Source organism: Pavona decussata, unplaced genomic scaffold (genome assembly GCF_977016875.1).
Source record: "Pavona decussata unplaced genomic scaffold, jaPavDecu1.1 SCAFFOLD_245, whole genome shotgun sequence".
NCBI lineage: Eukaryota > Metazoa > Cnidaria > Anthozoa > Scleractinia > Agariciidae > Pavona > Pavona decussata.
The window spans coordinates 899,102-912,527 of NW_028145650.1; the positions used below are offsets into that span (position 1 = coordinate 899,102).

A 13,426-nucleotide genomic window follows, 5' to 3' on the forward strand; every position below is an offset into this window, starting at 1 on the left:
TTTCCATTGTTAGAAGTCGTGCTGGCCTGTCACCCCTTGCTATCTCCTACAGATCAGTTAAAGTCATGATTCATCAAGTTCTTTTGGTCAGTTGTGTTAGCAACGCTTCGGTTTCCTGATCACTGGTCTAAAGAGCAATCCGCCCTTCACATTACTACTGATCGCGATGTTGGGGACTCGTCTTATTCAAGTGACTCTAATTGTCGCTTTGCTGACCATATATTGCTTCTCAGCGCCAACAGTTGTGGGTTCCAGAGTGACCGACAAAGGTGAGTGCGGCTTTTGAGTTTTATACTGAAGCCAGAAGATATCCTTTTGTGCCATGTAGTCTGATGTGTCAGTTTTTCTCCCTATTAATTTGGTTGTCGCCAAATTTTAGTTTTCTGGCATCAGCCCTCGACCAAACAATCATCCAGCAAACCATGAAAACATACGTTATTATAGGCTCGTGTTAATTTTAATTAATTAATTAATTAATTAATTTTAATTAATGATTAAAAGGTCTGCGAAATGTTAACACGACCTAAATTAGTGCGAGTTGAAGGAAAAATTACTTTCCGATAAAGGAAATGAACGCGAAAGAGGCGCTAAAATTCAAAATGAGGAAAATTAACGCCATTTTAATACACAGAGAAACATAATTTGTTGAGAAAACAGGAATAAATTTATTTTAACACTTGGCGTAATGCGTCAGTCAATTCCAGCAGTGCCCATCCCCCACCCCCCGGGCTAACCCCCGAGCATTAGCATTTTTTTAAAAAAATGGGCAAATTTCCCGGGCTGGGGACACATAAGCTGTGTAAATGCCCCGGGGTGGGGATGAAGGAAGAGGGCAAATGCCCCGCCCCCGGGATTGCGCCTTCCAACACCACTGCAGTTTTTTTATTAATCAGTGAATAAAACGTTCCACTTTTCAGTATTTTAATGCAACCGTAGGACTTCAAAGACAACAGGACATGTTAGTCGATTCTGATGATATTTATTTCTTTATATTTTGTTTTTAACAGTTTGCTAGATGATAGCGTTACATTAATATTTTGTCGTATAAAACCATTTGTTTTGAATATTTTGACTAGAATAAAGTGTTTTATAAATCTCACAACTTTAATATTTTATTTCAAAACTTGATTAACGGTTCGCTGAATCAATAACCAAAAAAATTAAACCTAGACTTTTTTTGTTCAACAGTGTCAAAAGCACGTAACAAAGCTGGACCCTTCCATCCACAAAGGGTGATTTGTAGCTCATCACGTTTTTCTTGCGTTGTCACCTTGTATTAAAAAGTCGCATATTACGGCTATTAAACAGCACTACGAATTCAAAGAAAATAATTCGTACTGCTTTAAAAACTATTTCAGAGCCTAACAGCCCACTTTACAGTTGTGTGCTAAGTGACCTGGCCTTGGATTGTAAGCGAGGCTGAGGTTGATCTTGCTTTGATACAAACCTCACTGCTTTTCATATGTAGATCATGCTGCTCTTATGCTAACTAGTTTTCATTTACATATGAAAAGAAGTGAGGTTTGTATCAAAACAAGGTCACCCCAGCCTCGCTTCCAATCCAAGGCCAGGTCGCTTAGCACATAACTGTAAAATGGTCTATTTAACAACAAAAAAGTTAGGGAGCTTTAAAAAATTTAATGTTATTTAATAAACTGCGCTGGGATTGCGGAGGACGTCCCTCCTGCCGCGAGCGATGATAGGCGCCTGTATTCGCATTTCGCATTCAAAACTAGCCTAGCATTTTTAAATTCACGAAAGTCAACCTGGAGTGCACTTTAAGATACTTTAGGTTTGCGAATTCATATGATGCGATCTTCAAGACAGGTCTTCCTTTGTTGACAATGGGTCTCAAAAGAATAGACAGACTCGATGACCGCAAACTAAGAGCCAATCAGAAGATGCTTTATGCGTTTAGGGCGTGTCAGTTTGCAGTATTGTTCGTACGAACGGATTAATCATGCCCATGAGTGGCGTAATCCTCGGCCATAAAAACCGCCTTATATTTTCTGGTGGATTTGGCTGCTCGCTGTCGCAGTTCATGTCGCTCATTCCGGCTACGACCCAAAACTTCACATTCCCGCGGATACCTCTAAAAGCACAGGCTAAATTACGTCTGTTAAGGGACCGGTCATTATTTTCGTAGAGGGGTAACACTTTTGGCCTTTTCTTTGTGCATGTGTGTGTGCGTGTGCTCTACGACTTAATGAATTTCGCAGCTCAAGATTTTTGGCCCATAACTTCCGCTAAAATTCTCACCAGCTCTTAGCGAAAGCTAGAAGCTAATATTTTGAGGAATATTTTTGATCCGCGACAAGCAAATTCTATTCATCAATGGTTAACTACAGAAACAATCATCCTAGACGTAATCTGAAGAGTTTGCTTTGTCACGGACTAAAAGCTTAGAATTTTCATTTGAGCCACATTTTCAGTTCTGAAATCTTTTTGGCGGTCGAAGGAAACCAGAAAAAATATGCCAACAATAAAAACCAAACTTTTGTAAGAACTCAGTTGTGAGCAATAACCAGTAACCAGTCGTAACCTTGTCCGTTCATCGGGGTTTCTGCCTCAGCAGTACTTGGCTGTTTTGCTCCGGCGCAACTGAAGGAATTAGAATGCCGCATTGTAAAGGGGTAAAGCACCCAAACAGATTATACTATATTAGGTGATGCAAATATGCACTGAAAAGGCAACTAAACAATCTGCTGTGAATACAGGAGACAACGTTTTAAATGTTTTGTGTTAATATTCTTGTTGAGTGCCCCTGGGGCACCAAAAACGACAAAATCGTCCAAATTTTTCCCTTGTAGTCCGCACAGCCGGCACTGATTTTGAATCGAAATAACCCAATCATGAAAAGAGTAGCAAAAGTTTTAGTAGATCCTTGTCAGTCGGAAGCTTAACTGAAACTGTTTTGAAGACGATGTTACACAAAGCAATGTTTCGTACCCGCTTGCATGCAGCGTTGCAAGAATGAAGTTGCTGCAACTCTTGAGAAACCTGTTGAAGCCGGTTGTGAACAGCAATCTTTGCGAAGTTATACTTTTTAGGTGATAGGGCAATGCAGCAATGGAATTTTCAAACTTCAAACGGAAAATGGCTTGGAAAAGATGAAAATAATTCTTCATCACCAAAAGAACGGAAAATCCGAAACATGAAGGCCTACAGAATCGTTATTCGAACTGTACAAAAGGAAAATTTCTCCAGAACTACCTCGATTTTTTTTGCATGCCTGCAGTATGCCATTTATAATAGACAATTTCGGGGGAAAGTTATCCAGTAGAATTTTCAGTAAATGGAAAGACGAACAGAATTCCTACTGGATAACTTCTCATACAACCCCAAAAGTTGCAGAAAATAGCAAGCTTTCGAATAAAAACAATGAATACGGTAGGTCCCCGACTTAGTTTTTCCGACAATATGCGGGATCTGAAATTTTAGGGTTTGATCTGTGGACCTGAAATATTACCATGGTAACTGCTATGACGTGACAACTGGTATTAAAGAGTCAGCTTAAGTCAGCCGATTGCAGTGTTGTAAAGAGATCGATAGTGTTCACATCACTGACTTAGAACAGCTTTTTTACAATATTTCGTGGTCTCACATATACTATAACAGCGTAAACCCTTTCGAGCCGTCTTAATGGAGCTATTGTGGTACAGTGTGTACGCTGGACAGCTCAGTAATAACTTAAAACAATCATATTCACATTATCCATTTCAGGAACCTCTAATGAAGCACTAGCCCTCGTTTTTGACGTATTGCTTTAAAATTAACGACCCGGAATAAGCCCAGTCCCTCAAAAGTAAGCCCACCTCTAATAACTCCCATTTCCCACCCTTAAGCTCATTTTATGCCTGCAATTAATTAGCTCCGAGGGGCTACTTTGAAGTAATTGAATTTCAAACGCGTCGTATTTTTTAATTACTTTAAAGGTAACATTCAGTTGAGCGAAAACGAAGCTAAACGCTTTCTTGGCAAGCCGCGTCAACGTCGCTAAATTTGGGAGGAGTGCGATGAGGGTTGCAATCCTGAAGAAATAGAGGAATTCTTGGAGAATTTTTAGTACAGTTGGGAATCATTAAAGGTGATAAATCTTAGAGCGTGTTCCTTCAGTGAAACCGCAGTATTTATACTCAAAGCATTTCATTATTTCTTACATCAAATCACTATTTAATTTTATTGACTACTTCATTCAAGTGATTTTTTTTTGTTTTTTGTTTCGAGGGGGGGTGTCAATCCTCGAAAAGCAGTATTAGTTTGTTTCTAATTTTTTCTCTCTGTTTCGGTTGCAGCTCTATACGTGGGCGCTGGATCTTCCGAAAAATAGATGAAGCATTGCTGTTCAAGTGAAGCTATAGTGCATTAAATAAAGCTGGTTAGATAACCAATGAAAAGTGTGTTTTTCGGTATATCACTGATCTCACAACAGCGTAATCTTAGTCCCTGATGGAAAATTTATAAGGACGTCTAATTTTGAACCAGAGGCTGAACATTCTTATTTTTTCCAGTTTGAGCTTGAAAACCTTCTTGCCTTAGTATCTCCATAAATCACTCGGCGCGCGTGACACCGGGAACTTATCAAGAAACATTATTCAGTGCAATAACGTGATTTACTTGCGACATGCTTGCGCGGCTTATTCTAGTACAGTGCTGCGTACAAGATATCATGGCAGCCAACCCTCGGCATTTGGGTTAATTGGCCTGTAAACTAAAGTTTATTTTACTCGTATTCAGACTGCTTATTTTAAGAAATGAATGGCCAACGTTCTTAACCAACTCTCAGCCAAGGGTAAAACCACACCAAAACACTCGTTTCCACGCCCTACCAACGCAGCACCATAGTTTCTTTATCCATATGTTGGGGGGGGGGGGGGTGGCTAGGGGTAGAGGTTGTTTTATACACTGGACTATATACAGGGGAGGCTCCGTCCAAAAGAAGTATCTTTTGCACCGAGTTCGTAGTAAGCTTAAAGGGAACGAAGTTCAAAGTTTTAGTATTTTCTGTATTTTTAAGGGTTGCAACAATATACCGTGTACTGAAAAGGCGGCAATTAAATTCAAGCGTTAGAAAGGCCAGTGAACTGAACTGAACATAAATTCATGGCAGAAATTACCACTCAAAGATTACGCTCGCCGCTGGAAAAATATGATGCTTTGGCCCAACTTGGAGATAGATAGAAGGATTTACTTTGTGAAAGGGGTGCTATTTCGGTATCAGGAGTTTTTAATTTTAAAAATACTAGATTATTGAGCATCCAACTTAAATGTGACCTACAGCTTCCTTCCTTCCTTCCTTCCTTCCTTCCTTCCTTCCTTCCTTCCTTCCTTCCTTCCTTCCCAAAACGTCGTTTTCAGTGGGACTACTTGAAAAATGAAAAGCTTAGAGTTGCGTTTGAGGAGAACATTTAAAACTTCAGCACACTCGTCTCGAGAAGTTACCGATAGTCTGGTGTACAAAATGCTCTCAGAAGTTCTGAATCACTTCACTGATAGAAAGGTAGGTTTAGCACAAAAACAGATTTCAAGCGCACAAGAAAATTCTTCCCTTTGTTACGCAATTTGAACCGTCATTGCAGCCATCTTTGAAAAACATTGCAATGAACAAATGTTATTTTAACTACAAAAAGAAAGCAATTAATTACAAAGATATCCAAAGAACCTCCATTAATCTCTCACAGTAAAACAGGAAAATCGCTTAAAGACATGCTTGTAAAAGCAAAATTATCAATACAGTGGACACACAGCGGTAGTTGCGTTGGGTCTGTCAACCCCAAATTAATATGCTTGGGACTATTCCGGAACAGGAATGCACGGACTAGACGGTATTCATGTTCTTTTGGGACCTATTCTGTTTCGGGAATGAAGAGGATAGTATTCCGTTCATCAATTCCCCCCCTAAATGAGCAGAACGAACACAGAACCGTTTACTCCGAATAAGAGGGATTGCGTTTTTAAACTGGTGTTCTGTCTTTTCTGAGCCAAAATTGGTCAAGTGGATGTTTTTGTCCTACTATATTTGCCGATCGGAGTTAACTCAACTGAGCTTCAAAGGTAGCAAGAAACAGAAACCTTCAGTGACACCAATGACATTTTTAAAACTACAATTTATAACTTGGAATGCATTAACCACCTCCCACCACTTCACAAGGATCAATTTATTTTTCCAAATCCATCACAAAAACTTTCTTAATTGTAACTGAAGGATTTCCCACAAAAACGAGCGTATATAGTTTTTTGGCCAAAAATTTGCCCCAAACGCTCCAAACTTGCACAGTTTTAGCATGTAAAACGAATTTTGTGTGTTAAACTGCTACTACATGTAAGCAAAGACAAAATTCCTAGTTAATTAGCCTTGTTCAACAGATTGAGTTGTCCCGAGACTGGCCCTGGGCACAAAAAAATTAAACGTATTAGTGTTTAGCGTACAAAATCCACATTGCATGCTAAAACTGGAAAAGTCTGTGGCATTTTTCTGGCTCTTTGGCCGAAAAAGCTTTAATGGCCTCCCTTTTGCGGGACACACCTCAATCATTCATATATTAATCGAAGTGAAATCTTAGCATGAAATAGGCTTAGGAAAACGGACATCTCATTATTCCCAAAATCATTTGTTTTTATTGGTCTATTTTGATCAAAAAATGCCGCTCGTTACAATTTTTTTTATCACTCTTCAAGTTATCTGTCCGTTTCCTTGCAGTTGCATAAGGGAAAATTACATCATAGTTGCATGAAATATAACATAAAACCAAATGCAAGGCTGATAGAACCGCTTAAAAGGGTAATTTAATTGCCCAAAATTTCGGTTAGACAAAACTAACCTTCTTTAGGGGCTGCAAAAAGCTAAGTAAAAATTGGAAATAAACTTTTTGCCGCCCCCTGAAGAAGGTTAGCTTTGTCTAACCGAAATCTTGGGCAACAAAATTACCCTTTTTTAGCCGTCAGATCAGCCTTGCATTTGCTTTTACGTTTTATTCAACATTGCTGATCCTGATCTACACAAAGATCCGGCTTCACTTTGCTACTGTTTGTACAAGTGGCAAAAAGTTGCATCAAATAGGCTAATGAGGTGGGACTCCTTATTATTCCTAAAATCATTTGTTTATATTCGTCTATTTTGGTCTAAAAATGCACGTTACCTTTTCTTTATCACTCTTCAATAAAAAATCTACTCAATTTTGAGAATAATGTTCAAGTTTTCTGTCAGTTTCCTTGTAGTTGCAGAAAGGAAAATTACAACATATTAGCATGAAATAGGCTAAGGAGAAGGAACCCCTTATTTTTCCCAAAATCGTTTTTGTTTTTATTGGTCTATTTTGATATAAAAATGTCCATTACGTTTTTTTTTTATCACTCTTCAATAAAAAATATACTCAATTTTGTGGATAATGTTCAAGTTTTCTGTCCGAATCCTTGCAGTTGCATAAAGGAAAATTACAACACATTTGAAGGCTGGGGTGGAAGAAGTTCTTATGTCTCTCCAGTTGATTAGGAACACTTTCAATGGTTGTCTGGTGTGTCTTGATTGCAGGGTAGATATGTTTCATGACCTCTTGGTATTCTGGCCTGTCTGCACCAATAGGAGTGCTCTCTGCAGGATCATCTGTCATGTCATACAGAAGGGGTGGATCATGGACAGTGACGTAATCTCCATGGCAACTGCAGATCGCTTTTCCAATGCACGCTTCATCTCCTTCAGTCCATTTGGGTGTCATAAGGTGTGCCTTCCAAACAACATCGCTGTTCTTTGGATGATAACGAACAGCATGCAACTGATTTGCACAATAGTGGAAAATAAATTCATGAGATGATTGTTGTGTCTTGTTGGTCAGTAATGGCAAAAGGTCTTTTCCGTCGACTATTCTATCCTGAGGAACATCTCCACCTGCTAGTTTGGCAACTGTTGGTAGTAGGTCCATACTACTTGTAGGTTTGTCGAGTGAAATTCCAGCAGCAATATGTCCTGGCCAAGATACTATTGTAGGCATCCTCACACCACCATCCCAACACTGTCCTTTGCCTATTGAAAATATGAAATATTCAGTGTTGGTTCAAGGGAAGAGGAATAGGGTACTAAAGTGTGACATCACAAATATTTGAATTTCTGAAATTATGGGATTTATTAAGATGTTTACAAAGAGCATGATAAAAAATGCCTACTTGCCAAAAATCAGCATCTTATTGCAATTTGGGAGTGAGATATTGGGACTTTCATGCTCTGATGACTCCAGAATTATCCAAGGTAGTCCATTACACAAGCCTTGTTGGCTTCCTTGGGATACCTTGCCTCGTTAATGATTAATTTGTTAATGTTGTATTTGTGTGTGTGAGGCAATCAATAACTAACTGAACATACATATGATTTGTTCTAATTTTGCCTTAGTTCCAAATGCTTGGAACTGAGACAAAATTACAAGGATTTGTATGGGGCCCTCGGAGCACAAGTGCTGATACCTAACCCTTAAATAGCAGTAAAATGATGGTTTTTGCCAAGAAGGCATTTTTTGTCATGCTCTTTCAAAATGTCTCAGTCAGTAAATCCCATAATTTCAGAAATTTAGTTTTTGTGACGTCATCACTTTAGGACTCTATCAAAAGTATCAACAAAAATGAAAACGAAGATGATGATGATGATGATGATGATAACAAATACAGGAAACATTTGAGGATAATAATAACAGTGACAATGACAATACAATGATAGTTAACAAACTTGATAATGATAATAATTACAACTACACTTGCTTAAATTTAGAAACATTTTCTATCAGGAACTCCACTGTTATTTCCCTCAACCCCACCAAACAGCTGACACAAAGGTCTGGATTTAATGAAGGATTTTATACCCTCATCCAGTTTGGCCAAAGCAACTGGTATTGACAAATATAAAGAAAGCTTCCAATTAATTAAAACAAGGCATCCTCAAATACAGCCTTTTGAATTAATTCTCTCATTCCATGTTTTACTTGTGCCTGGTCAAAAGTTCATTCAGGTGATCAAATTGGTTGAATTTAATACAAGACAATTCTCTAAATTATCTTGACGAGTTCATGCCATTTCTTTTATCTCACCTCCTTTGTAAATACCCTTCCAGCCACCGTGGTATTCACCCGTTGAAGGTTCTATTTCTTCTAAGTGAGGACCATTGTCAGATGTGAAGTAAACAAATGTGTTTTCCTTCAAACCCAGTTTCTCAACAGCAGCCATGATCTGTCCAACACTCCAATCCATTTCCTCTAAATTATCACCATAGCGACCATGAACACTGTGATTGGTAAATGGTTTGGTATTGAACAGGGCAGTATGTACTTTGGCATATGACATGTACAACAGGAAGGGACTGTCTTTGTTTGCTCGAATAAAGTTCACTGCTTCATCTGTAAACCTCATTGTTAAGTTTTCCAAAATGATTGGTTGCTCAACAACTTCATAGTCTTTCATCAAAATGCAGTTGAATCCCGCAAGCATTGTCAAAGTAGCACACATCACAAAGGCAATTAACACAGTTATTGTTAGGAGTAAATAGAAGATGAATTTACCTAACAAGCCATTTAGATAGCAAATATGAAGGGTTATTCCGATAATTGCTGCAGCAATGAGGACATTAGTTGGCTTAAATCCTGGTAGCAAAAGCTCCACAACAAAATGGCCTGGTTCACAATCTCTTAAGTTCGTAAGTGGCAGGCCATAGAAGTAATGAAAGCCATGTTTTAGAGGATGATAGTGGAAGTCAGAAGCAGAGGTGGAGTGCAGCCCTAGATGCCATTTTCCAATCATGCCTGTAAAAGAACAGAAAGTGAGAAAATCATTCACCAGTCTACATTTACAGTAGAGGCCACAATGACACTTGATAATCCGGACAACAACGGCAAAAGTGAACACAGGCTGTTCTATTAGTAAGTGGCCTTATGAACTCAGTGCTTAATTCACATTCCAATACTATGGCACAGTTACAAATATTACTGTTAATTATCCTAGCTATGGTGATATGGAAAATGGATGTGCTTTTATTTGGGCATGAAAAAGTAAAAGTGGTCGTAATAATGAGGTAGGTCATGGTCATAAGGTGCGATCTCACTGTACTTGGTGTAGTCAATCAAATATTTGGTAATCGAACTCAATTGAACTCAATCACTCGATTGAGTTCGATTGGGTTGGGCAATCGAACTTACCGTAATCGAACTGACCCAAAAATTTTACCACTCGAATGCAATCTAACGTTCAGTAATCGAGCACTTCAACAATCAAAGATTATCAAACTCAATCGAATGTAATTGAACACCTCAACAATCTAACATAAAACCAGTTTCTAAACAATACAATATAACTTAACAATAGAGATTCTAGTTAATTGAAATGTGTTAATATCTCTCACACTTGCTATTCTAGTTAAAACTCGTTTAAAGAGTGAAATCATTCTATTGAGACTGAATGCTTATAAATTTTTGTATGCCGTTTCGATTGGACTTCGATTGGGTTCGGTCATCAAACTTAATCAAACTCACCGAAAACTTCCAGTTCAAGTATGTTTGATTACCAAACCAATCGAACTCCAATAAAACAATTAATTAAGGTCGATTGAGTTCAATTGATTTTGGTTCGGTTTTGTTCGATTGACTACGCTGGGACTGTATTACCTGGATTATAAGGGTTTGAATGTCAAGTGGCTAGCCATTCTCAAGGAAGACTGACCTCAAACCCTCATTATAAGGAAAACAGAAAATTGTTTTAAAGGCCCACATTCACCCAAGATGTATTGCGCGCCGAGGAACAGTTTTCATATATGAAAACCCCCCCATTTTACTTGAGCGGGAGTCGAGTGAGAAAGCAATAAGCGATCACGAATATTCTTTTCCTCCAGCACGAGTCGTAGAGGACACCCGCATGAACCACTTGAGTTCGTACAGCCAATAAGATCACACGTTTGGACAATACAGCATTTCAAAACAAAAACAAATCACCGCAATGGCTCTTGGGTGAAGGTGGGCCTTTAAAAAGAGAAAAAATTGGAAAATATTCAAAGTATCCATCCGACACTCAAGTTTGATCCCAGTAAAAAGGGTTTATGAGTATTTTCCAGCATGTGTCCCGGGGTCTTCACTGCCGTCCTCTCTCGAAGTCCCTAGGGACGAGGTTGGAGACGAGGCGTTGAACAAGGAGTTCCTCTCCCCCAGGTGGGCAGTGCCCCATTCCCTTTCCTCACTAATAAAAAACTGTGGACATTTATAATGTAAATTTTAGCTAGTTAGTCAAGATAATCAAAGCTGCTTTGCTTTAACTTCAACAGCATAACTCTGTGAAAAGCCCCAGGAACAAAGATATAATTTTCTGACTCACCAGTTTTGTAGCCGGCAGCTGCCGCAATCTCAGCAAATGTGGTTTCATTTTGAGGCAGGCCGCCAGATGCTGACGTAAAAACAATCACTCTTATCTGACCACGATCTGAAGCAAGACCTGATCGGATTGGGTACCTTCCAGTCAGCAATGCAGCCCTGTTTGGAGTACAAATCGAATCTGGTGTCACATCGTGTTCCAAGCGTGCTCCTTGTTTAGCTAGCCGATCGATGTTCGGTGTTTTAATCGTGTCATTTCCAAAGCAGCCCAAATCTGCGATTCCAAGGTCATCCACTAGGAATACAAGAACGTTTGGTGGTCTTGCAAATGCACAGCTGATCAAGAAAAACAGAGAAAATACGATGTACCGTACGCGCCACATCCCCCTATTCTCGAGCAATCTTTTTTGCCAAGAAGACTGGGCACTAGATTTAATAGCGCGCAAGGATTTTTAGTTTTCGTCCTCGCGCGTCGCAACAGGAAGGAAAAAATCGAACAGCTAGACAATAATATTACACAAAAATAAACAAGATAGCCTTCATGGGGGGCTTTAGAAAAGCTAAGTAAAAATGAAAACAAGCGTTGTTTGTATCTAAAGTGGTTTCATGCAAGTGTCACCACTCAGAAGGCTAAGTAAAACACCCGTAAAACTTTTGTTCAAAACCGCCCCCTGGGGGACTAAAGCCGGAGCCCGGTGTGAACTCATCGGGAAATTTGAAGTGAACACTGAGGTACCGAGGAACTCATTTTGAGTTTTGTTTCCAACACACACTGAACTCAGTGATTAGCGTCATGGGCTCTTGGTGGCTTGTCCTGCCCAGACGTTCTTTGAACGTATAGTAGGCTCGTTATAAATTGTTATACCCTAGACCTCCGGCTTAAAAAAAAGTTTAAAACAATCGGAGAAAACATGAAGGGATACCCGCACCCTCAAACGTCAGGAGGCGCGAGGCGTCTAAAGCGTGGACTCTCTCGTGTGAGTCTCGCTTGCTCTTGACTGAAGTCCACGCCGGGGCATTCGTACGACCAAGAGACTCTTGGTACGACGTACTAGTGCAGAATTTTTTGCACTCTAATGGTGACGTGTCACGCAGTAATTTTTAAGGACAATTTTTAACGTAACGAGAACAACGGCTTAACGCAACATCTTTGTTGCGGCAAAAGTGTTGCAATCTTTTTAGGGGGAATCAAAATCTTGAATGTGTTGCCGCACTAGATTGCTTCGTTAAAAATTGACGCAAGCCATATTACCTATAACAATTTTAAATATAACAGCACTGAAAGTTATAAAGCGTTTTCTTTATAACATCACCTTTATGGGATTCTAGATGCGTAACTAAGAATTGCCTAAGCTAATAAACTGCAAAGTTTTGAATGCTAGTATCTGGAGCAACATGAGGTGGCTCATTCTTTCGCGAACCAGTGCCCATAAAAAGATCATTTTTTTTTTTGGTTTATTAAACGAAGAAACAGCCGGAAAAGGAAATGAAGCTTCAACTGTACCCTCTCCTCAAAACCTCGATTCTACGGTCGCCTACAGCGTGCGCACGCAATCACTAGAAAGGTATTCGTCGATCTCACGACAGCATTAGCCAATCACTGCGCACGCATTTGCCACACTTTCCGATGCGCACTTGCGTTCCCACTGGAGTAAATCGATGTTTTCTCTGTAACCAAATACTGAAATAGTTTGCGCGGGGACTCCAATGATGCTCGGCTCAGAAGCCAAAATCGCACCTCCATAGACGAGAAAAACGGAAGTACAATAGTTTCGTGTGCTACTTTTTTTCGTTTGCTCGAATATCCCAGGACGAGGGGTGCTAGGAAGGACGAAATTCAGCCGTGAAATATTGCCTGAGGGAAACAAGTGATTGATACCAGGATGGGCTCCTGTTGATACTCAGTAATCAACGATCGATAGTATTGCTAAAATTAAGCCACTTAATTGGACTTTTTATTGAGTGAATGTCAATTTTATTTCTCGAAGATTTTAATGACCATATTTTAGGAGCATTTGGGAATCGTCCTTCTAAGCAGTGATTAAACAAATATCACGAATATTTAAAGTAAAATTTGGGTGACCCGATGAAGA

The 13,426-nt window shown here is 39.4% G+C and overlaps 1 protein-coding gene across 1 annotated transcript; it reads right to left on the minus strand.

Annotated features, from left to right (window-relative positions):
- Window positions 1-6,150: 6,150 nt before the first annotated feature.
- Window positions 6,151-11,749, minus strand: LOC146457202 (steryl-sulfatase-like). Its single transcript, XM_085092193.1, has 4 exons — window positions 11,338-11,749; window positions 9,072-9,779; window positions 6,929-8,020; window positions 6,151-6,879 (listed from the first exon to the last, which is right to left on the minus strand). Exons 1-3 carry the CDS (start codon window positions 11,714-11,716, stop codon window positions 7,374-7,376), a joined length of 1,734 nt encoding a protein of 577 aa, XP_084948319.1. The 5' UTR covers window positions 11,717-11,749; the 3' UTR covers window positions 6,151-6,879; window positions 6,929-7,373.
- Window positions 11,750-13,426: the final 1,677 nt, after the last annotated feature.